This window comes from Alosa sapidissima, chromosome 9 (genome assembly GCF_018492685.1).
Source record: "Alosa sapidissima isolate fAloSap1 chromosome 9, fAloSap1.pri, whole genome shotgun sequence".
In the NCBI taxonomy this organism is placed as follows: Eukaryota; Metazoa; Chordata; class Actinopteri; order Clupeiformes; family Clupeidae; genus Alosa; species Alosa sapidissima.
In genome coordinates, this window is record NC_055965.1 from 26,600,777 (window position 1) to 26,624,618 (window position 23,842).

The 23,842-nt window shown below is 40.0% G+C and overlaps 1 protein-coding gene across 1 annotated transcript; it reads right to left on the bottom strand.

The window, feature by feature from the left end:
• Nucleotides 1-772: 772 nt before the first annotated feature.
• On the bottom strand, nt 773-23,133 carry LOC121718500 (zinc finger protein 883-like). Its single transcript, XM_042103512.1, has 9 exons — nt 23,116-23,133; nt 22,742-22,846; nt 19,573-19,752; nt 16,493-16,727; nt 8,662-8,732; nt 8,314-8,404; nt 4,632-5,156; nt 926-1,529; nt 773-797 (listed from the first exon to the last, which is right to left on the bottom strand). The coding sequence occupies exons 1-9, from the start codon at nt 23,131-23,133 to the stop codon at nt 773-775; spliced, it is 1,854 nt and encodes a 617-aa protein (XP_041959446.1).
• Nucleotides 23,134-23,842: the final 709 nt, after the last annotated feature.

A 23,842-nucleotide genomic window follows, 5' to 3' on the forward strand; every position in this document is an offset into this window, starting at 1 on the left:
ACACAGCGTATTTGCCCCAGAGGGTTACGCTGTAGTCATCTGACGTTGATATCAAACATGGCAAAGTTGGCCACATTTTCTCTATACGGCTCTGGACATGCCATTATCTTATCACCCTCTACAGTCCTGGATTCAAATCTGTGTTAACCTTTTCTGTATGCCTGCTTGTAAGTAATAAGCTACTGTATTTAATCGTATATTATAGTTTCTCCACTACTTCAACGTAATTGAAGAAGAAAGAAGTAGCAGTAGCTAGACCAGACGTGATAGTGGCACGTACATTCTAAAAAATAGACCAGTCTTCTTCAATGTATTTTACGTGTCGCGAATGGAACGCTTCAGTTACACGCCTGTTGTAGCTTCCTTTTTAGGCTACAGTAATGGAGAAGGAGGGAGTTGTTGTTTTATTCTAAATCTATGTCTCTAAAGTACACAAGTCTACATGTCACCCTAAAGCACCTGCACATTGCTTTTGTAACAGTGCTCTGAGTCTTGAGAAATCCACTGGCAAAATATATAATACAAATAATAAAGAAAAAAAATAGTAATATGTCTAATACGCTCAATGGTGTTTTCTGCCCCCAACGTTTAAAGGCACCTAATCCTAAACCTAACCCCAACCCTAACTCTACCCTTAACCCATGCCTAACCCTAGTGCCTTCCAGGCAGCGCTGCCTTGAAGACAACATTGAGGGCATAAAACACCAAGAAACGTCTAATACTGTGACACTATAAGAAAATAAAACAAATGTAAATGTGAATATGAAATAAATCATGCTGATCTAGGAACAGTGGTGCTGCAGAGACAACACATTCTGGTGCATATGAGCTCATTCACATGATGACATTGTGGATTAACTAAACTTTTGTGTGAACATGCTGGTGTATTTTGAGTTGTTCTAATCGACTGAAACGTTTTCCACACTGAGTGCATTGGTGCGGCCTCTCTCCTGTGTGAATGCGCTGGTGTCTTTTGAGATGTCCCTTCACATTGAAGTCCTTGCCACACTGAGTGCATTTGTACGGCCTCTCTCCTGTATGTATTCGCTGGTGTCTTTTGAGAGCTCCCTCTTGAGAGAAACTCTTGCCACACTGATTACATTTACATGGCCTCTCTCCGGTATGTATTCGCTGGTGAACTCTGAGATTTCCCTCGAGGGTGAAACTCTTGCCACACTGAATGCATTTAAATGGCTTCTCCCCTGTATGAACATGTTTGTGAGCTCTGAGATGTCCCGCTTGACTGAAACTCTTGCCACACTGAGTGCATTTATACGGCCTTTCTCCTGTATGAATTCGTTTGTGAGCTCTGAGATTTCCTGCTTGACTGAAACCCTTGCCACACTGATTGCAGTGGTATGGCTTCTCTCCTGTGAGAGAGTAATGACAAGACTTGAGCTGGGAGCTGTATTTAGGCAGAGGGCGGGACAATCTTCCACACTCCTTCAGCTCTTTTTGCAGGGTCCAGCTGGACGTGGGACTCACTGAAGGGGCCATGGAGGATGAGGTGCATAATCCTGTCCGTTTCACTGGGAAAACACAACACATGAAACAGGTCATGAAATAGATCCATTCCACAGTTTCCTTTTCTCCTGCTGGTCTGATGAATAGAATTAATTTGGTAGGACAAATCTGAAATGTACCGGTCATGTTTTAATAAAAATATTATAAAAAAAAAAAGAATGGAAACAAAACAAATGTGTGTACACATCTGTACTTATCTATGTTTACAAACAAATTAAGTCCTCAAATCAATGTGATTGTGTGACCCACTACTAATTAATTTTTGTAACATTTTGTTTCTGTTTCCTCATTGTAAAATACAGCAATATTATTTGGTATTATATGCATTTTTCCTCCAAAGACCCCAACGTTGGAATTAACAAGACACAGAAAATAGCATCGTTCACATAAAGTTAAACAACTACTTTGGATGTCAGACTAACAATGAAGTGAAGCATTTCTTTTTTGAATGGGGAAACACAGACTTTTCTGTAAAACTGCAAGAGTAGGCCGTTCTAGACCAACTGAAAACTGATTTACATATGCACCCACATGGAGGCGAGTGTGGCACCTTTGAGCAGTTTTCACCACCCTCTGCAGTGCTTTGCGGTTTGAGGCAGAGCAGTTGCCATATCATGCTGTGACACAGTTGGTGGGGATGCTCTCAATGGTGCAGCGGTAGATGTTTACCAGGACCTGAGGAGACAGGTGGAGCTTCTTAAGTCTCCTCAGGATGAAGAGATGCTGAGCCTTCTTGATCAGGGTAGAGGTGTTGAGGGTCCAAGAGAGGTCCTCAGAGATATGGACACCCAGAAACGTCTCAAAATGTCTCACCTGGTTGCCCGTTGTCTATTCTGGGGCAGATGGAGGTAATGTGTTTTAACGCAGGATATTGGTGCACACATGTTCCCACGGTGATCACACGATTGCATGAAGACTCATGGTTAGACTATGTGTTATTTTATGAACAAATAGAAGGCATATTTTCTGTTCTGTTTATGTTCACGTAGCCGTTTAAAATTTTTGGAGGAGGAACAAAAATGCTTCAGATAATTTGGCAGACCCCCTGCAGTACCTCCACGGACCCCCTAATGGATTGAATATAAATCTGATAGATATTAAACAAAGATTGATTAGACTATTAAAGACTTCAAAAAAGCTATCATCTTTGCCCATACAATCCCTTCAGGATTTTGCAGTGTTTTTAGGCAGTTGAGGAAAGAAATTGCTAGAGGATTTTTTCAAAAAAAGGAAAACTACAGTCAATTAAGGGTAGTAAGACCAAAATCACACTGATGCTTGATAACCAACTAACCTTCTCTGATGATGTTGCCTGGGTCACCTGAACGTGCCGTTTCACACTTTGCAACATACACCAAATCAGGCCTCACCAGTGACTCAATCTGCTACCCAACTCCTGGTACAGGCCTGGTATATTTGACTTAAAACTGAAATTGTGACACCTCTAGTAGGGGTTATTGATTTAATAAAAAAGTTACTAGGCAAGTATTTCACGATTTCATAACCAGAGGTGTAGTGGTAAAATAATAGGTGGGTAAACTATGAATTCTGTGATCACAGTAAGGTGGACTGTGCCATGCGGTATCAGATTTTTTAAAAGGCATTCAGAACATGTTTGATGATGGTGGAGGTTATTGTCCAATGTTTATAACAATACCAATGGTATTAAATGATTCCCAGAGTGTTGATGAGTATACATATTGTGAATGTGGATAATACAGTGTGAGTTTTTAATGTTAGAAGTTGCAATTGGTGAATAAACTCTAATGAAAGGTGGACAAACTCTAATAAGAGGTGAATAAACTGTGTTTACTTGTGTTTAGCCTTCACTACATCCCTGCTCATAACATATAAACATAGCAACAAGTAATTTAGAAAGCAACGTTGAGATGTAGCAACTCTTGACAATTAGTAGCACAGTAAAATATAATGAAATGTGGTGAACAAGGGGGGTTGCAGTAGGTTTTGCAGCAGCAAAAAAACGTGATTCAGTCAATCATAATCAAGAACCAGAACTATCTGTTTCAGAACAGTAATTTTATTTCAACTGAGGTATGAATCCAATTGTAATTGGATTAGATGTGCCCAGGTAAACACACCTGATTTTAACACGTGAACAAATGTTTTTACATTCTCTTTTAACTGCAAATCTGCATCAACTTCAAGGAAATATTACTAACACAATTTGGTCTCCTAAGACATTATGAACTCTACAACCAATCTGGGGTGCGTTTCTAGTTCTTGTTGTCCAAACATTATAGGTTCAATTCTCTTATGAAGTGAGATTGTCTTCATGCTTCTAACTATGTGCAGGTGAACTAGTGACACATGAAAATACCAAATAGAGCACTGCAACTATTTGAAACAATCGTTTTTGACTGATGTCATGTTCCTAATGGTCTCTCGATGTAGAGTAACTATATGCATAAATATGTAGGGTCAAAACCTATTGTTGTATATCGTAGGCCTACTCTTACTCAGAAGTGAAAAGGAAAGAGAGGATGCAAACTCTGGTCAAGTGCGCAGAGTATCAACGTGCTTCCGTTAAGCAACGAGACAGACAAGAAAACTTGCGATACCCTAAAATTCGTCTAGGCTCTATACATTTTTTTAACATAGATATTTAACACAATTAGTCGATAAGTATACTGTAAGTAAACTGTTTTATATGCTTGCAATAGGTTTAGGTTTTTGCTGATGGCAATGACAATGCCAATGCCAGCATTTATCACTTTTGGTTTAAATTTGAAAACTCAACATGGGCGGTGGCAGAGAACTTCTAGGGGGTGGGGTATTATACGTTGCCACCAATGATATGTATCACTGCATTATCAACAACGCTGTTGCAACTACAGTGTTCGAACACCAGAGGTAGCGAATTGCTACACAGGTACGATACCTTCTAGCTAGAAACAGGTGTTGACGTTGTTTGATCACAAGTTGTGTTGTACCACGGTGGTTGAGCAACATCGTTGCTTACTTTTCTAGAAACGCACCCCTGAACTGTTGGGTGTGGTCCGTAGGGATCACAGATCAACTATGGTCGGCTGCACCCCTATTCTTACACTGATGTTTATTCATAGTCGTTTTGTATCCAAAACTCTTACCACACTGACTGCACTGGTAGGGCATCTCTTTTGTGTGAACACGCTGGTGTCTTTTGAGATGTCCCTTCACATTGAAGTCCTTGCCACACTGAGTGCATTTGTACGGCCTCTCTCCTGTATGTATTCGCTGGTGTCTTTTGAGGTCTCCCTCTTGAAAGAAACTCTTGCCACACTGATTGCATTCATACGGCTTGTGTCCTGTATGTATTCGTTGGTGAACTCTGAGATTTCCCGGCTGACTGAAACTCTTGCCACACTGAATGCATTTATACGGCCTCTCTCCTGTATGAATATGTTTGTGAACTCTGAGAGTTCCCGCTTGACGAAAACTCTTGCCACACTGATTGCAGTGGTATGGCTTTTCTCCTGTGAGAGAGTAATGACAAGACTTGAGCTGGGAGCTGTGTTTACGCAGAGGACGGGACAATCTTCCGGACTCCTCCAGCTCTTTTTGTAGGGTCCAGCTGGACGTGGGACTCCCTGAAGGGGCCATGGAGGATGAGGCGCATAGTCCTGTCCGTTTCACTGGGAAAACACAACACATGAAATAGGTCATGAAATAGATCCATTCCAGGGTTTCCTTTTCTCATGCTGGTCCGATGTCCAGATAGAATCCACATGTTTAGAAATAAATTAAGTCCGCAAATCAATGTGACTGTGACCCTCTTTTTTGTAACATTTTGTTTATGTTTACTCATTGTAAGACACAATATATTACTTGTAGATGTACCAGCCAGGTAGATACTGGCCAAACCTAATCAATGCATTTCATAACTATTTTGTAGTTCATAACTATTTTTAAAAGTAGCCCATTGTTAGCCTACGGGGGAGGCATAGTTGGTTGGTTGTCCCCGGGATGCAGAGCTAGAGTTTAGTTGGGTGACAGCCTCAGGGAAGAAGCTTCCTCTGAACCTGCTGTTTCAGGTGCAGCGAGACCTGTAACGCCTACCCGGAGGGGAGTGGGGTGAACAATCTGTGGTTGGGGTGAGTCTTTGATGATGCTGCACACCTTACATAAGCATCGCTTGCCTTGGATGGCTTCGATGGGGAGAACCAGTGATGCGCTGGGCTGGTTTTACCACCCTCTGCAGTGATTTGTTTTTAGCGGCAGAGCAGTTTGCCATATCATACTGTGACACAGTTGGTGGGGATGCTCTCAATGGTGCAGCGGTAGATGTTTACCAGGACCTGAGGAGACAGGTGGACCTTCTTAAGTCTCCTCAGGATGAAGAGATAATGGTGAGCCTTCTTGATCATGGTAGGTGTTGAGGGTCCAAGAGAGGTCCTCAGATATGGACACCCAGAAACTTTTCAATGATCTTCTCTTCTTTTGTGGCAACTTCTCTAAAACATTGCAATGGTGTTTTTAAGCAGTTGTTGCAAAATAAATTGCTAGAGGAAGTGAAATTTGGAAAAATAGGTGCAATGTTTTTTGAAGATTTGGAAAACTGCAGTCAATTAAAGGTAGGCAGATCAAAATCACACTAATGCTTGATAACCAACTAACCTTCTCTGATCGTGTTGCCTTGATCGCCCGGCCGTACCGTTTCGCACTTTACAACATAAAAAATCAGGCCTTACCAATAACTCAATGTGCTACCGAACTCCTGGTACTGACCAGAGGCGCCTGGTGTTGGACTGTGCAATATAAATACCAAGTCTCACAACAGTGAAATACAAAGCTTTATGTAAACACTTATATTCATTAAATGTTAATTTCAGGTTGCAATGGACCACACAACACACAGTTTGGTTTTGAGTCAAAAGTACACAGACACAGCAGTGCAGTGGTTCTCAAAGTTTTTCTGTCATTCCACACTTTAGAGGTGGGGAATTTTCAAGCCCCACCTGAGCCCATCATCACAGCAAAATGGTAATGTTAAAATATTAATTTCGCCTTTTGGTTCCATGTTACATTTACCGTCTCGTCCCCTGGATCTGATTTTAATTCATGTCAGTCTGTTTATGACTCCTATTTTTGTGTGTGTCTATATTGTTTTGAATCATATGATCCTCTTTGTCAAAAAAGAAAAGAAAAAAAATCATTGCGCGCGCCCCACACTTTGAGAACCACTGCAGTAGTGAAAGACGCACTGTCTCGTTTATTTAACCTATGCACAGTAGACTACAATACAGTACAGTTTGAATACTACAGTTAAATACCCCTCCCCAATGCAACAATTCAACTATTGCCCACACAAAACCAGCACTAGCAGTTGCTAGCACCATGCTGACTATGATCACACAGGCACAAGCGTATTAGGATTAGGCCAAGTAAAACTAAGGGGGCACATTAGTTTTAATGCATCACAGCCTTGGTATTAGCTTGGTATTTCTTAGATACTGCAATTGACCCTCATGTTTCTCTGAAACTGAACACAGTTGAACCTGGATACTTTGTCACAAAAGTGTCACAAAGTCCATTTCAAGTCATAACTCAATTTTGCCCAACAGCATAGTTACTGTGGTTTGGCTTTGTACGGAAGTATAGAGCAGGGTTCTCCAAACTTTTTGGAAATGAGGGCTACCTGAAGGACCCAAAATCATATGGAGGGCTACTCATTTGAAAAAAAAAAAAATAAAGACCCTCAGCCCTCTTTGTGAGGATAATCGTTCTAAATAATATGTAATGTTTACATTTAAATTATCAACATGTATAATGCCCACTATTAAGCAACCACATTTTCATTAAAATTAGCCTAAATAGTGAACAGACATGTTAAAAGCTTAGACATTTGCTTCTTCAATAGCCTACTTCAATATAAATTTTTGTTCTAATCTTATTTTTAAAGAACAAAATGCATAATTTAGTTTACAATTTTTACCACTGCCCAAAATTCAATGGACAATTAGTTTGGACAAACATTTCAATAGCAATCACCAACACCAGCCTAACTTATGAAGATGCATTTTACAGTGCACATCTGAAATCTCTCACATTAGGCCAAGTAGGCCTATAATGCACAGTACTATTTCATGGGCACCATGTTGGAGATCCCTGGTATAGAGTCTTCAGTGCATTGAGGTCCAGTGTGAGTTTGCTGGTGTACTTTGAGATATTCTATTTGACTGAAACATTTGCCACACTGAGTGCATTGGTGAGGCCTCTCTCCTGTGTGAATACGCTGGTGTCTTTTAAGACTCCCCTTTACATTGAATTCTTTGCCACATTGAGTGCATGTATACGGCTTCTCTCCTGTATGAATTCGTTCGTGACTTCTGAGATTTCCCTCTTGACTGAAACTCTTACCACACTGACTGCAGTGGTATGGTCTCTCTCCAGTATGAATACGCTTATGAATTCTGAGGTTTCCCTCTTGATTAAAACTTTTACCACACTGACTGCAGTGGAAATGCCCCTCCCCTGTATGAATACACTGGTGCTGTTTGAGATTTCCCTTTTGAGGGAAACTCTTGCCACACTGCGTGCAGTGGTATGGCCTCTCTCCTGTGTGAATGCGCTGATGAGCTCTAAAATTACTCGCTTGCCTGAAACTCTTGCCACACCAACTGCAGTGGTAAGGTTTCTCTCCTGTGTGAATGCGTGTATGTTGTTTCAGACTACTTTCTTGAGTAAAACTCTTCTCACACCAAGTGCAGTGGTATGGTTTCTCTCCTGTGTGAATGCGTTGATGAACAGCAAGACAAAACGAACGACTAAAATTTTTGCCACACAGATTACAGTGGTGGAGCTTCTTCTCTGCAGGGGATGGGGCAGTTGGAGCAGCCTCAGAACTGAACACTGTAGCCAAGTATGATGTGTCCTCCTCTTCCTAACACACAAAGGGAGAAATGCTGGGAATCAGATTCAGCACATTTGGCCAAAGGAAAATGTATCAACTAGTTAACTTTAACTATCAACCTAGCATTTGGTTAAATGCTTGTTTAATTTGGTTTGGAATATTTGAACATTTGTTGTAATATTGGCATTAGCTTGGCTGATGAAATAAAGACATGATTTTATGATAATGATTATGATTTGGATAACTATACTAGACATTACAAACATCGTAGACTTTCACCACTGTACCTGGACAAGTTCAATTTTGATGTCTTCAGCTGAAAAGACAGGGTGTTCAGCTCTGAGGTCCGATTTTTCTACTGCAGACGCAAACAAAGAAGACACTTACGTTCACATTGACCACAGCACAATAATGTAATGCGTGCACTCCTTCAATAGGTGTCCAGAGACCCTTATTCCTCCTCACCTCGAGTTGAGACTCCTGACCCTCACAACCGACGTGTATACGATTGTGCTCATATAAATTAACAAGGCCTAGCAGAACTTGTGAAATATTGGCCAGTTTTTGAAAAATAGCTAGGTAGCAACGATTTTATTTTTTACCGACAGTGTTCGTGACTTCGAGAAAAACAAAAAAGCTTCTTCTTGAAGAGAAAGGTAAATATTATACCAGGGGGTCTGGATTTGGAGGGTTAGCTTCAGCCAATTAGCATGGCATTTGGTTGCTGAAATTTTTTAAAACATGGTGTTCCATGGTTGCAACTGTTTTTACATGCAGCTCATGCACAAGTTTAGTGTTGGGCACGAGTGTCCTCGTGCGTCCATGTTGGTAAAGCATTTCTGGAAGACGGCAAATTAAACTATTGGATTAAACAATGTATTCTTGACTTAATGCCTGTATGGTTTAGGTTGTATTATATCATCATGTAGGATCATGTAGGATCAGGCATAACCCATGTCAACCCATGATTTAAAACAAAATACATTTCTATTAATATAAATTCCTGCAACATTGGAATGATTATCCTATGTATTTGATTAAAATGCTCAGGCTGCCAGTTAAGGAAATAGCCAAATATCCAACAACCCTAGTCTAGTATATAAGTATAGATATGCTTTTGATCCTGTGAGGGAAATTTGGTCTCTGCATTTATCCCAATCCGTGAATTAGTGAAGTACACAGAGAACACACAGTGAGGTGAAGCACACACTAACCCGGAGCAGTGAGCTGCCTGCTATAGCAATGCTCGGGGAGCATTGAGGGGTTAGGTACCATGCTCAAGGGCACCTCAGGCGTGGATGTGGGCATAGGAGCAGTGCTCAACCACTTCCCCCGCCCATATTTTTCCTACTGGTAGGGAATTCAACCGGCAACCCTTAAGTTCCAAGCCCTAAGCCCTAACCACAGGGTATCTGCACATTTTCCAAGTGCAAATTTAAAGACTTTTAAGACCTTTTCAAGACATCTAAATGCAAAAATTAAGACTATACCACGGCAAAAAGATATATACGACAACTTAAACATGTTTTATGCAATAGTTTTTTTTCCTACTAATTTTAATTTTCCCTTTTGAGGGAAACTCTTGCCACACTGCGTGCAGTGGTATGGCCTCTCTCCTGTGTGAATGCGCTGATGAGCTCTAAAATTACTCGCTTGCCTGAAACTCTTGCCACACCAACTGCAGTGGTAAGGTTTCTCTCCTGTGTGAATGCGTGTATGTTGTTTCAGACTACTTTCTTGAGTAAAACTCTTCTCACACCAAGTGCAGTGGTATGGTTTCTTAAATATTTTTTTCAAAGTTAGACTAAGCTATTTAAATATTTTAATAGGCCTACTTTATATAATTTACTATGTGCATCTATTGTCCTATATGCAGCACAGCAAATTAAAGTTAATCCACTACTTTACATTTTGCATACCAGTTGTATCTAAACCAACCAAAGCTTGACTGAAACATTGTAAAACCATTGACTTGTTTTAAATTAATTAAGAGACAGGTCCTCCTCGCATGATCCTGCTGAAAACTGCTGGCTTCATCGTAAGCACGCACGTTTTATGAACGCACGTTTTTTTTTTTTTATGTAGCCAGTCGCCGACATTCAAAAATTATGCGGTTATATTTCACAACTTTTGCGAAGTAGGCCTACTGGGAAACGCTGGGAAGCAAGCTACTGACAGATATTACAGGTATTATAACTTAGACAGATATTTTCTTCCCTAAGCTAGGCCAGCAACACACGCTGGAAAGATGCAAACAGATCAACTTAACATGTACAGTATTTCCTCCTGATTGCGAAAACATTTGTTTTCTTTTTCTGTCAGCCCATGGTTCCTTCATAAAATGCGCAGCAAATTATCAGACAAGTGACAGAAGCACTGCGCATAATTTGACCAGCAGTCTTCGCGTCCATAGTTTGTAAAAACGATGCTGCGTCCGACCAAAGATTCTCGATGCCAAGCGCAACTCCAAAAAGGAGGACAAATGAGCGTCCGGCTTGAGGCTGTGCCAGACGCCGGACAGGGCTTTTAAAATCCATATGTCCGGCCTAAATTTGAACGTATGGCCAACCTATCGCTAACTGGCTGACCAACTCTTTCTCCCGCTCATTCTACCACTCACGTAGGCTACCTGCGTATCTCTCAGGCCTCGGCTACACCACGAAAACGTCAGGAATATTTGTACTGTATTATTACCGTTTTCACACCCGTGAAAAACATCTTCACTCTGCAACCACCTTAGTCACTTATACAATTGCGTTTTAAATACACGAAACCGGATGGAGACACTTGCTCTCTTGCACTCGCTGGCGGTCCCATACGCAGGCATGAAAACGGGTCAGGGGTGAAAAAGGTGAGAAGGACGCGCGAAGAGGGAAATGGCCGTTTCATAGCAAAACAAGCGACATTGTTGCCAATAGTGCATAGCTTCCATGGAGTATGAAGTTGCCTAAAACCAGAGATTTATAAAGAAAACAAACTACAAAATGACTAAATTTTTACAAAAAAATACTTATTATTTCTTCTTTTTGTGTGGCAACATGCTTCAGCCTGGCCCTCTCCTCCTCAGTAATCTACATGCGTTTTCTTGAAAGCTTTCTTTATTTATGCCTGAAGTTATCAGACATTTCTGAAGATTTCATAGGCCTAATGGACACTTCATAGTAGCCTATTAGAATGAGTCTCAATAAGATAAGTCTGAATATTTGTTGGACCAAACCAGGTAATAAATAAACTTGGGTAGGGTAGACTAGGCTTTAATTTGTAAAATTGGTTTTAATAGTTTTAACCTGCAGCATAGGCTACTTACATATTGTGGCATTGTGCTAGTGTGTTTAACCAACCAATAAAGTTGTGTGAACAATGTTCACATTACATGTTAAACCCTGGACACAGACTAGGCCTACTGATCAGGCCACTGAACGTTTCTTAAAAGACCGCATTACCATGTCAAACACTGCTTTTGTCTCTGAACTCGACAAAACGCACCAGCCCAGTTTAGGAGCATTTAATTCAACTATTTAGTTATTCACATTAGCCTTTGCTATACTGATAAAGTATGCCTATGTGCTTCACCTTTTGTCAATCTAGATGGCTCAAACTGCACGTATTCTTCATCAAATGAACTCGTTATGTCTATATTTCTGTCCAATTTCGCTAACTTTAACAACAGCCTAGATGCTACGTTGCTACACCAATCTCAATCTACGTTGCTACACCAATCTTTCTGACAGAAGTTGAAAGTTTCAACTAGCCCACCTGTGACATCAATAAGCATCTCTCCCATGATCTCTGCTCGCCGGGCTCACATTTCAGCTGACATTTCAGACGCATATAGTCACACAGACAGGGAGGCTATTCCAGCGCAAGCGTTCTGTTCGCGTTGCATCCGCGGCAAAATTTAGCTTCCACTGTTTTTAATAGGCTAAATGCATAGGGGCTGCATTCACATAATCGTTACTGGATCAGACAAGTTTTTAATTGGGCTCTTGTCTTACACTGCATCAAAATGTGTTCGCGTCTGCGCGCGATTAGTAAACTCAGGTTTAACCCCATACCCCCCCACACACAATATTTTCTCATCGGATCTGTGCGAACCACGTAAGTCCCCTATTTTGGATTCAAAACAGCAAATTTCGCCGAAAGGTGAGGAGTTTTCATGCCTGCATACGCAAATTTAATACCTCCCTTTCGGAAATTCAAGACATCCCAGACAATTTAAGACTTGTTTAGGCCTTAAAAACCGAAAGTTGTATTTAAGACTTTAAGGATCCGCGGGAACCCTGTAACCAGTAGGCCACGGATGCCCCACAAGTCTGTCCCCTTTACTTTAAATAGCCTTAATAGTGTCAACTGAACAGGAAAGTTTCTGATGTGACCGCTGTTGCAAACTCTTGAAATGCCTGGTTGATCAAACCACACTACACCTGAGGGGTGCGCAACCACACTGCACCTGACCTGTGCGCTTCTATCGGTAGCAATTTCAATTGGCAAAGTTCAATTTGCGTTGGCTTAATTTCGACTGCAAGTGTAGGTTTACCAAGCTGCAAATTCACACTGGGTGCAGCAAAAATCCTATGGAAGTACAAAGGTGTCATAAGTTTTCAAAGCAAAATGGCATGTTGAATTACACAATTTGAATATTTAGTCATTGAAATAACTTCATAGCCTAGAAATCTAGATGCACCCAAGCGGCAGCAAATTACATTTGCTGCCAGGGCTAGTCTAGCAACTCTCCGTTGGCTTGTGAGCTCGAAAAATTAAACTTCTATCAGACAAATCAAATCGTGTATAGAGTCGTTAGGCGGGCTTAACATAATGATTGATGGCAGAGTTGCAACGGTTTGGCTTGAATTCCCTGCTACTTGAAAACAAATAAGATAATGTTGCTGTTGGCGAACAGTGTGACACAAGTTAAGCTTTTATGAAGTTGGCAAAAGTTTGAACTAGCCAACTAGCTCCGCTGGTGGGAAACGCATGGGACTCATAGCGCTGTCCTATTGCGTGCAGAGGGAATTTGAAAGACAACCGATTATCCTGCCCCTCGGAGTGAGCACTGCGAACACTGAGTGCCTAGACCCTACATTTTAAGGCTAATAACTTCACGAATTCAGTTGGAAAAAAATCAGATGTAAAAATCTTTCATGGCAAAGACTCTAGAGCCCTATGTGTGTGCAAGAAGAAACAATCATTGATACTGATCGTCAGAGCATGGGAATACAAAGCCCAGTTGTTTGAACCATAGACTGTGTATGGTTTGAACTTTAAAGCACGTAGAAGAAGAGCGCTAACAATTCTATCTTTTAGGGCTTTCAGACATACGTGTAAGACCGGAGGTTCTGCGGATGTTAAATGGTTGGACCGTATATCTGAACAACATAAACGGTCATATGGAAGTCCCAACTTAGTCGGCTGTTCTACTGGTCCCCTCCTAGTACTTCCTCCGGGCTTTATGTAAATCAGCTGTGTCTGAACGAGGCGATGAACATGCGGTTAAGATTCACACCACGTGGTCCCAGCTGTGGCGCAACTATATAATACCTCCATGTATTTTACCTGCTCTCTCTCCCATTCCTTTCCTGTCACTCTCCACTGTCCTATCATTAAAGGCATAAAAAGCCCAAAAAAATATACTTAAAAAAAAAATAAAGATTCACATCACGTGAGGGCGTGTCGATGACGTTTCTTTCGTGCGTCCATGTAGCGGGAGCACTTAAATGCCAGGGTCATGTTGGAGTGCAAAAAATATAATCTTATATTAAGATCAAAACATCTATTTGGTATCTTTTTTAGTATGAAGAGACTTACCTCAAGAGACTTACCTCTCAAAAGATCCTTTTGACTTAATTTAAGAAGACTTTAACTTATTTTAAGGAGTCTTATCAAGAGACATTTACTCAACACACTGGCAGACAAATTTGCTTGTTTTCAGGATGAGTCGTCTTAGAAGAAGTCAAGCTCTTCTTAAATTAAGTCAAACAATTTCACGAGAAAGTGCTAAGTCTCTTCATACTAAAAACAGTACCAACTAGATGTTTTGATCTTGATATAAGATTAATAACACTTGGTTAGATTTTATTAGATAAGACGTTTTTGCAGTGTGGCATGGGGGGAGAGGAAGCTTTTGGAAAAATAAACCATGAAAAAACAAATCACTTCACCGTTATGTTAGTATTTTGTTTTGTTGTTTAAAACGTTAGATAGATAGATAGATAGATAGATAGATAGATAGATAGGAGATAGATAGATAGATAGATACTTTATTGATCCCCAAGGGGAAATTCAAGTTATATATGATGGCCTTGAAGTCTGAGTTACTGAATACCATACTGGTACCATAAAGCCTACAAGTTTAGTTTTGTGACCGCAGAGGGGGTGTCTTTTGTCTTTTACACCATTTGACACAAACTGTCATATGTTATGGAAGTTATTCTGTATTTCTGAATGATATAAATGGCGTTAATAAAAAAATTGATCACAAAAAAAAAAAGTCTACAAGTTTGTGCATGCTCTCTCCAACGCAAACAAGATTTGGGTTCCGTAGCCAAGTAATTCTGCTAAATAACGCTGAAAACATATAAATGTTTGAAGCTCACATACAAATACTGTAGGTCAGCTTCAAGTGTGTGCACTTACGTGACTTCTTCAAGTATTAGCCTATGCACAATAGATTTTATTTAGCCTACATGTGCGCTTTGTGTGCATTGAGGCTTATTTACAGACACACCATGCAATAGATCACCTAAAAGATTTCACAACTGCAAGTGTACATAGAATGTAGTATAATTTACAACAGTTGGCAGAACAATATGCATATAGGGTGATAAAGCCTTCCAGCCCCCGTTTCCCTGGTAAAATACAGAAAAAAACTACACTCGTCCCCACTTCTGCTACTAGATGAAGCATCAAAATGTTACATTATTGCCAAACTGGAATTGTCCACGAGTCGATCCTCCACACCCTGCTTTGCTGTTGACGCTGGGCAAACTGTATAAGCACTGCAGCTCTCTTTCTCCAGTAACGGATTTGTTCACGACGACATTCATTGTCATAATCTCTTGGAATTGCCTGTAGGTCATGCTCCAATCTTTCATCGATGCTATGGTGGATGTAACAACAACAACAACCCAGATAGCAAGAGGGTGGCGGACCACTGTCAGTCCATTTGGGGCATAGCTGGCGGTCCGCTGGCATTTTGCTCGGTTCTCTGGCGGTCCGCTGGCGGGTTGCAGACAAATTTCCCAATATTTTGCCACTATTGGTCTAAAATCTTTTTCATTTGCTCAGTTATACTCGACATATCATTTTATTAACTTTTCTAAATATTCATGACACGTTCAATTTAAAGAGATGGTGGTCCAACGGCGGACCACAAGTGGCACGCCACTGGCGGCATACCACCAGCGGTCCGCTATCTGCCGATCTGATTTTGCTATATGGGAACATTCCAAACGAGCGCGCTGTATTCAACCTCCATGCTTGTAAACAAAAACAGTAGGCTAGCAGCTGTGAATTGGGTTATTCACCGTCTCCCCTAGAGATAAGTGAGCAAAATGTTTTTGTCTCCATGCATACATTGTCGTAATCCGGCAGCGCTCCAGCTAGGTTAGCTTAGCATAGTGAACGGAATCCTTTGTAGCCGGATAGCATGTCTTGAGTAAAAGTGAGCCAAAAAAAAAAAATCCCTAATTACCTCTTGTGGCCTCCGTCTACACAACGAGTACAAATGGCAATGCAGATTAAAACAAGGTGATCTCCTTGCCAGGTATTGAATTGGGACTATAATGGGGCGAAGCACAGGCAAAGCACTGCACTTGGGCGCAGAGATTGTCCGTGCTGTAGTGAGTGAGAAAAGTACTGATGTGTTGTTGCATGATATCTCTGCATCCAAGTAGCAGTGCTTCGCCTGTGCTTTGCCAACTTCAATTGTTTTTGGCTGAAGTCGCTAGCCTAGCATGGGCCATTGAAATGAATGGGGACGGAACTTAGTCACTCTCTCCAGTTATATATAATACCTCTATGTATTTTACCAATTCAGGCAGGGTCTGTAATCTTATGACCACAACTGTGTGTGTGTGTGTGTGTGTGTGTCTCTTTTCACCCCATACCAGCACTTCTTACCATTAAGCTCTCCATTGTCAGCATCTTCTTCTTTAAATCCAGAGACCGGACCATCACACGAGACCTGCTGAATCTGATCATTATCATCCTCCTCCTCTTCTTCTTCTTTAATGTCTGCTGCTGATGATATTGGCTGTTCTGTTCGCTGCACTGCCGAATCATCCTGAGCCTCTTCTTTAATACGAGACACTGGATCCTCCAGCGGCCTTGGACCCTCAGACAAGTTCATCTGACTCTGAACACAAGACAAGACCATCAAATACTGTGTGTGTGTGTGTGCGTTTGAATACAGGTGGCTGTAAAAAAATTGAATATCATGAAAAAGTTATTTTTCTGGCAATATTTAAAAAAAATACTATTTCATATAGATTAATTACAAATAACGTGAAATAGTTAAGCCATTTTTTGTTTTAAGCTCTATGAGTATGGATTAAAGCTCATGAAAAAAAATCAGTATCTCACAATATTAGAATAAAGAGGTTATAATACAGAAATGTCAACCTTTTGAAAATAAGCAAACTAATCTGACTAATATGACTAATCTGAAATAGTTCATTTATGCACTCGTGGGGATTGGAATTGGGTCACGTTTAACGTAACATTTCACGGTGTAAACATAGCCTTTTTAACGTTTAACGTAACATTTAACGGTGTAAACATAGCCTTTTAGCCAACTTCACATTTAGCCAGACAGGTTCTAAGTAATGTTCAGTTTCAACAGGATTGGCAGTAATCATACCTGGGTGTGTCTAGTAAAGAAACCAATTGTCAATTACATTTGGTTAATTAAAGTATTGGTCAATTTAGTAACTAAGGGGGGGAATTATTTTTTCACATAGGGCCAGGTAGGGTTGGATAGCTTTTTTCCTTCAATAAGTTAAATCATTTACTCACTTTTGGTAGCTTGTTTTGATGCCCTTGCACTTGCAAACATAGCGTAAAAAGTGTGGCAAAAGGTTTGTACTTCTTGAATGAAGACGAGGTCAATTTATGTATTAAAACCTAAACGTTTAAATGTCAAGATGGAATTTATCGATGGTTGAAAGCATCGTATGCTCAAAGATGCAGACACACAGATGAAGAATCGGTGAAAAGCCCTCAAAGGGGCTTATTGTATTGTAAGGCTAAAATGCAAAACAATAGTGCTTTTAATCAGGCCAAATTCACCTATTTTGTGATCCTGAAATGCAAAACAATAGTGCCTTTAATCAGGCCAAATTCACCTATTTTGTGATCCTGAAATGAAAGTCAGGGAGAGCGATACTACTTCTAGAGCATGCCACTGCTTTATTCAGCATGACTAACATGTAAACAGGAATATTCCGTTTCTGCTACATATCTTATTCTGAATATTGCCATAAACAGAATATGATCCTAAATAGGAATATGGTGTGCATGGAAACGTAGTCAATGAGTATGTTTTGGTCAACTATCAAGTCAGCAGTCTTTCCAATGAAAGTGGTTCAGCAGTCTTTCCAATGATAGTGGTTGGCCACACACACACACGGCCACACACACACGCAAACTCTCTCTCTCTCTCTCACTAACTCTCTCACTCTCACACACACAGCAGAAAAACTGTCATGTAGAGACTAGGGGTGGCATGGTTCACAAAACCCACGGTTCGGTTCGTATCACGGTTTTAGGGTCACGTTTTTCGGTTCCCTACGGTTCTTGTTGTTCTTTTTTCTTTTAAAACACTTTAGAAATACCAAACTTTAACATATGATGTATAGCTAAATTATCTACCATTTAGGCTACAATATTAGTATAATTATATCATGTCATCATGCACAAACCATCTCTGAGGAAAGGTGAGTTTTTGATACAGCAAGACGTTGATGATTTTTATTTATTTTGCACAAAAATAGAATTTGTTATTGCCATCTACAGGAACTTTTGTGCCTTTTTAGCACACTAAGATTGACTGAAATATTACGGAATATTTTATTTCTACATAGCGTAGCTAGGCTACCACATAACATTGACAAGCCCTGTAAATGCACACTTTCTCTCCTGTCTCTGTCAAATTTAAATGCTCCTCTAGTTTCAGGGCTACTTGGTCTTGATCTTGGTTAGATCTTCCATGTGAGGAGGACCCAACACACATTGTAATAATATTTTATTTCCAAGGGCTTTTGAGATCTGGGGTTATTACCTTACAGCAGTGCTGTAGTCTAGTTAGCTATAGTGGGTATACTGTGATGTAGTAGTTCGCTGTAGTGGATATACTGTGATCAACTCCAAATGTTAATATGTATCCTTGCCTATTTTAAGTGGGTATACTGAGATGGTGATGCTTTTCAAGTGGGTATACTGCGTAGTGCTGCCTATCACGAAGACTACACCACTGCCTTACAGTAAAATTAATTATTATTATTAGCAAATATAATTGCGATAAAATTATAATTATAATTATTGCAAATATAGACTTGGTTGCAACAGTTTTTGTGAGGGCTACTTTCTTAATATTTTGGGAAACCGCAAGTAAGGGGCTGCGACCGCACAGCCAAATCTGCTGAAGAGCTGCGAGGGCGCAGCAAATGAAATTCAGAAACATATTAAGCTCACAATATTCAGACCGGCCCATCCTCCCGATTAGCCACTCCAGACCTGCACTAGCATGACTCACAATATTCAGACCGGCCCATCCTCCCGATTAGCCACTCCAGACCTGCACTAGCATAATGAATGTTGCGCAATGCTTGCACATAGAACTGTGACTATCTACAGTTATTTTTCCGCTGTTATTATCGCTAAAATTAAATCCAAAATGTTCCCACACATCACTTATCAAACGCTGGTGCATCCTCCAACTCCGGCCTGCCTTTATTACCTCTCCCACTTGCCATTTCTACACGTGATCCGCAACACTCCAGACCTCCGCTTTCACGCCAAAGGGAAAAAACTGCCTGAGGTCACATATGGGCATAAGGCTACATTATGTATGCCATGAACCGCCAAAAAACATACGATGCACACATGCCCCGAACCCAACAAGCGAACTGAACGGTTCGGATTTTTTTCATGAACCGTGCCACCCCTAGTAGAGACATCTACAGACACACACACACACACACCTGGTTGGCTTGTGTAAGGGAGTGGTCTTTTTCCTCCAGACGTTTCTGTAGTTCATCAATCTTCGCCTGCAGCTGGTGGTTTGACTCTGCCAGTTCTGTTAGACTCCGCCCAGTCTCCACATCCTTCTGCTCCAGACGACGGATCAATACACAAAGCTCTCGGTTTCGACCTACTGCATGCTGCACACGCACACACACACACACACACAAACACACACATCAACCTACTGAAGAAATTCAAAGTGTGCCAGGAGCAGCTGTTAAGGAGAGCATCATATTCATAGTCATGGCTTTCAGCAAAACCTCCAACTAACAGGAGAGGGTATCTACACTGTCTATAAGACTGAAAGACCAGTTTAATGGGTGCATTTATATTTTAATATAGCCGAATATATTTTATTACAAATTACATGTATATATTATATATAATTATATATATTGACAAATAAGCATGTTTTGTACAACTCACTCCAAACAAGTCACAAGTAATGAATGTTATGTAAAAAACAAAGATTTTTGTCTGTATTTGTTTCGTTGGAAAATACAATTTTAATGTCAGAATGTTAGGGAGAAATGTGGCTTGTAGAAAATGGGTTCATAACTTACATCACTCAGTAAAACACTTGTCACAAGTAAGGAATGTTATGTTTGTGGATAGTAAAACACTTGTGTGAATCAAGGAAAGTAAGAATACTAGGGCTGTCAATCGATAAAAAAAAAATAATCAAATTAATTACATACTCTGTGATTAATTAATCTAAATTAATCGCATATATAATTTTTGCTGTGAAAGTATTTTAAATATTTAAATTCAAACGAATCATTGAATAATCAGCATTAGTGACATTAAAGTACAACAACTCTTTTATTATTATTTTCAATGTTCAAATAATGGCCATAATAATCTATGATATGACCTAATATGCTGAGGAAATAAATTCAAAAGTGCTTCAGGAAGAAGTTTTTTTTTTTCACATACAAGGCATTTCAGGCCACAGATACAGTATAACCTAATGGACAAAGTGAAAATAAATGAACACTCCCCTCAATGTCAACACTATTTCTTTGCATTGATGTGTGACTTTAGAGTTGATGAACTCCGGTAATATGCAAATTACTTGCTGCAGACATTGCAGAGGACTTTATTTTAATCAACACTGTAAATGTTCCAAGCAATGATCTAGGCAGCACATTTTCTTCTCTCTCCTTCATTTTACAGTCTAATGGTTACTGACTAGAACAGCTCGGGGTCAAAGGTCATACGGAATCGATTAATCTGCACTATTTTTTTTTTTTAAATCAGTTATTTTTTCTCAAATTAATTATTCGAAATTAATCAGTTATTTTGACAGCCCTAGTTGTTACGGCACCCTCTCAGATTTTGTTCAAAATTTTTCGATCAACAATGGGTCCCAAAACCAAAGCCTGTAAAATATTGCTGTTCAAATCATGTCTTCATATTATTTACAACCTGAAAATCCCATTATCTGGGAAGCAATGTTTGGGCACTAATATAATGCAATATTCATCAGGCAGCCCAAACTTTGTAGAGTGGAAGACAAGCATGTTCTAAGTATGACAGAACAATTACCCGTTTGTATGGGCATTCTTATGGATTTTCTAAAAGGCCCTAGATTAGGATTAGAAATAAGAGTGATAGTAGTAGAATAAACTTGTTTTTGTACGCATTTGGTATCGGTCAATATTTTTTTTTCATACTATATTTTATTAATGTTATACCAATATTTGAGATCTCCAATTATAATGTGCTTGAAGATTTTAAAGAAACACGCCATTGTTTTATGAAATTGGCATATCATGCAACACATGAGCACCTTGTCTCACTCACCACAGCACCGACAATCTCTGCACCACAGTGTCTTTGCCTGTATTTCTCCCCAATATAGTCCAAAGTCAATACCTACCTAGGAAATTGCCTCGTCTTAATCTGCATTGGCATTTGTACTCGTGAATACGGAGGCCACAAGAACTAATTAGGGATTTTTTTTTTTGTTGTTGGCTCACTTTTACTCAAGACATGCTATCCGGAGACGAGATACTCCATTCACTATGCTAAACTAAGCTGAGCTAGCAGTGGCGCTGCCGAACTAATGCATGTGCAAAGACAAAAATACTTTTGCTCACTTAGCTATCTCCAGGGGAGATGGTGAATAACCCAATTTCATAAACTGTGAGGTGTTCCTTTAAGGACTAAACAAGAGGAGGTTGTGTTTTAGGTAATTTTCATAGGATAAAAATGGTATGTGGGGTAGATAGTAGGCACTTGGAAATCTTTGTAAAAGTAGCTTAGTTTATGGACTCGTAGTGCCAAAGTGCCAATTTTGGGGAAAATAAGTATTGGACACGTCAACATTTGTTTTAGTAAGCATACTTCCAATGAGGCTATTTGCATGACATTCTCACCAGACATTAATATTAACTTAGGTAATGCACCCATATAAAAAAATCATACATTAATCTCCATAAATTGAGTTATGAGAAAACAAGTCATGTGGAATGGCATAGGGAAAAAGTATCCCTGTATCTATTTATCTACAAAATCTGGGCAGGCTAGGAATAATACTAATCAAGATATAAATGCCTAAACATGGCCTCCAAGATAAATCATTTCTGAGTGTAAAAAATTGATACAAAATCAAGGGTGGAAAATGTATGAAACATTGGAGTCTAACAAAACTATTTCAACTATCTTTGGGACCTATATTTTAGACAAACTTTGAGCAAAATATGAGACAGTGCAGCAACCATTTTCCTGAATTTTGTCTGATTTGACACGGAATGACCCAGCATGTGTGTGCATCTACAGTAGACGGTGGCCTTATCATCAGTGGTTAACTAATTATGCAATAAGCCCAGAGAGGCCGTAGGTTACAGTGCTTATATTGTGCCTTAGTGTGCCTAACAACGCCCTATCTGTTGTATACAACAGATAGGGCGTTGTTAGGCACAATGTGCCAGCAGACTGTAACCTATGGACTTGAGTGGCTTATTGCTTTTCTAAAACAGTTACCATATGGAAACCATAGGCCTATAGGCAGGGTGGTTGCCAAGTGTGGCACAGATCGTGAAGCACATAAACATATAGCCTTAATACAGTCTTAATATGTTAAAATGAATTATTGTGTGTGTGTGTGTGTGTGTGTCTTACCTGCAAAACCTGAGTGATGAACAGAGTTGCCTTCTCCAGGTCAATGCAGGCTTGCTTGTGACTCATCATATCAACATGCTGCTGCTGATAACTTTCATCCGTGATCTACACACAGACACATCACTTCATACACTGTTCAGATATCAACTGACAACAAAGCCAATTAGCAGATTGAGACACAAATGTAAATGGTCATTTTCCATTGTTCCAAATAAGGAGACACTCGGTCAAGAATGGCGGCGATTAAAAAATCAAGAGAGTTAACGTTAGCTTCATGAAACTGTTCCTAGGCTACTTGTCACTGCCTAGATCAGTAGTTTTCAAGATACACCGTTCACGTAGGCCTAGTCCTAAGCTACCTCAGACACTCTCACCTTCACACAAACATCCATCCCGTGCCAGCCTGTGTGTTGTTGCGACTTTAAACTCTCGAGGCTCGAGGCAAAGCTTAGTGTATCGTCTGTCAGACTCTGCATTATGTTGTGAGTTAAGCGTACGAACTCAAAATAAGTCCAGACAATTGTAACCGTCAGTAAAACATGAAAAGTGAACCATTAATTATCTGCTTTGAACAATGTTACGTTTCCAGCTGCTCCTGGAATCTACTTCAGTGATTTATGTTTGTACATACCCAGTCAAGAATTTTTCTTTTCGCCCTCTAGCGTCCCGGATGAGAATTCGGTCTAAACGCTTTCTGTATTCCTGTAGCCTACTACGGAGCCCCCGACGGGCCATGGTAGGGAATTTATTTTTAGAGTCCTTTTTGCGTTCTTGCGTAATACTTACACATAAGGAAGAAAACAAATTAAATATATATATATTTGTAATACCCTATTGTGATACTATAATAATAATAATAAAAAAATAGCTCATTCTCACTTTAGCCTCACTAAAGCCTAGTTAGGCTATAAACAACACTGCACTGCAGTGTGTGTTTGATTCAGTTTTTTGCCTTTGTATTGTGCATCTAATATGCGCTGGTGATTTCATTTTGAAGTTGATGTGCATGTATGGCTGAAAGTGAAAGTTTGTGAACTAAGTTTATTTTCTTGTTTTATGGGGCTGACACAGCAGACTATTTAGCCGTATCATCATAGGCTA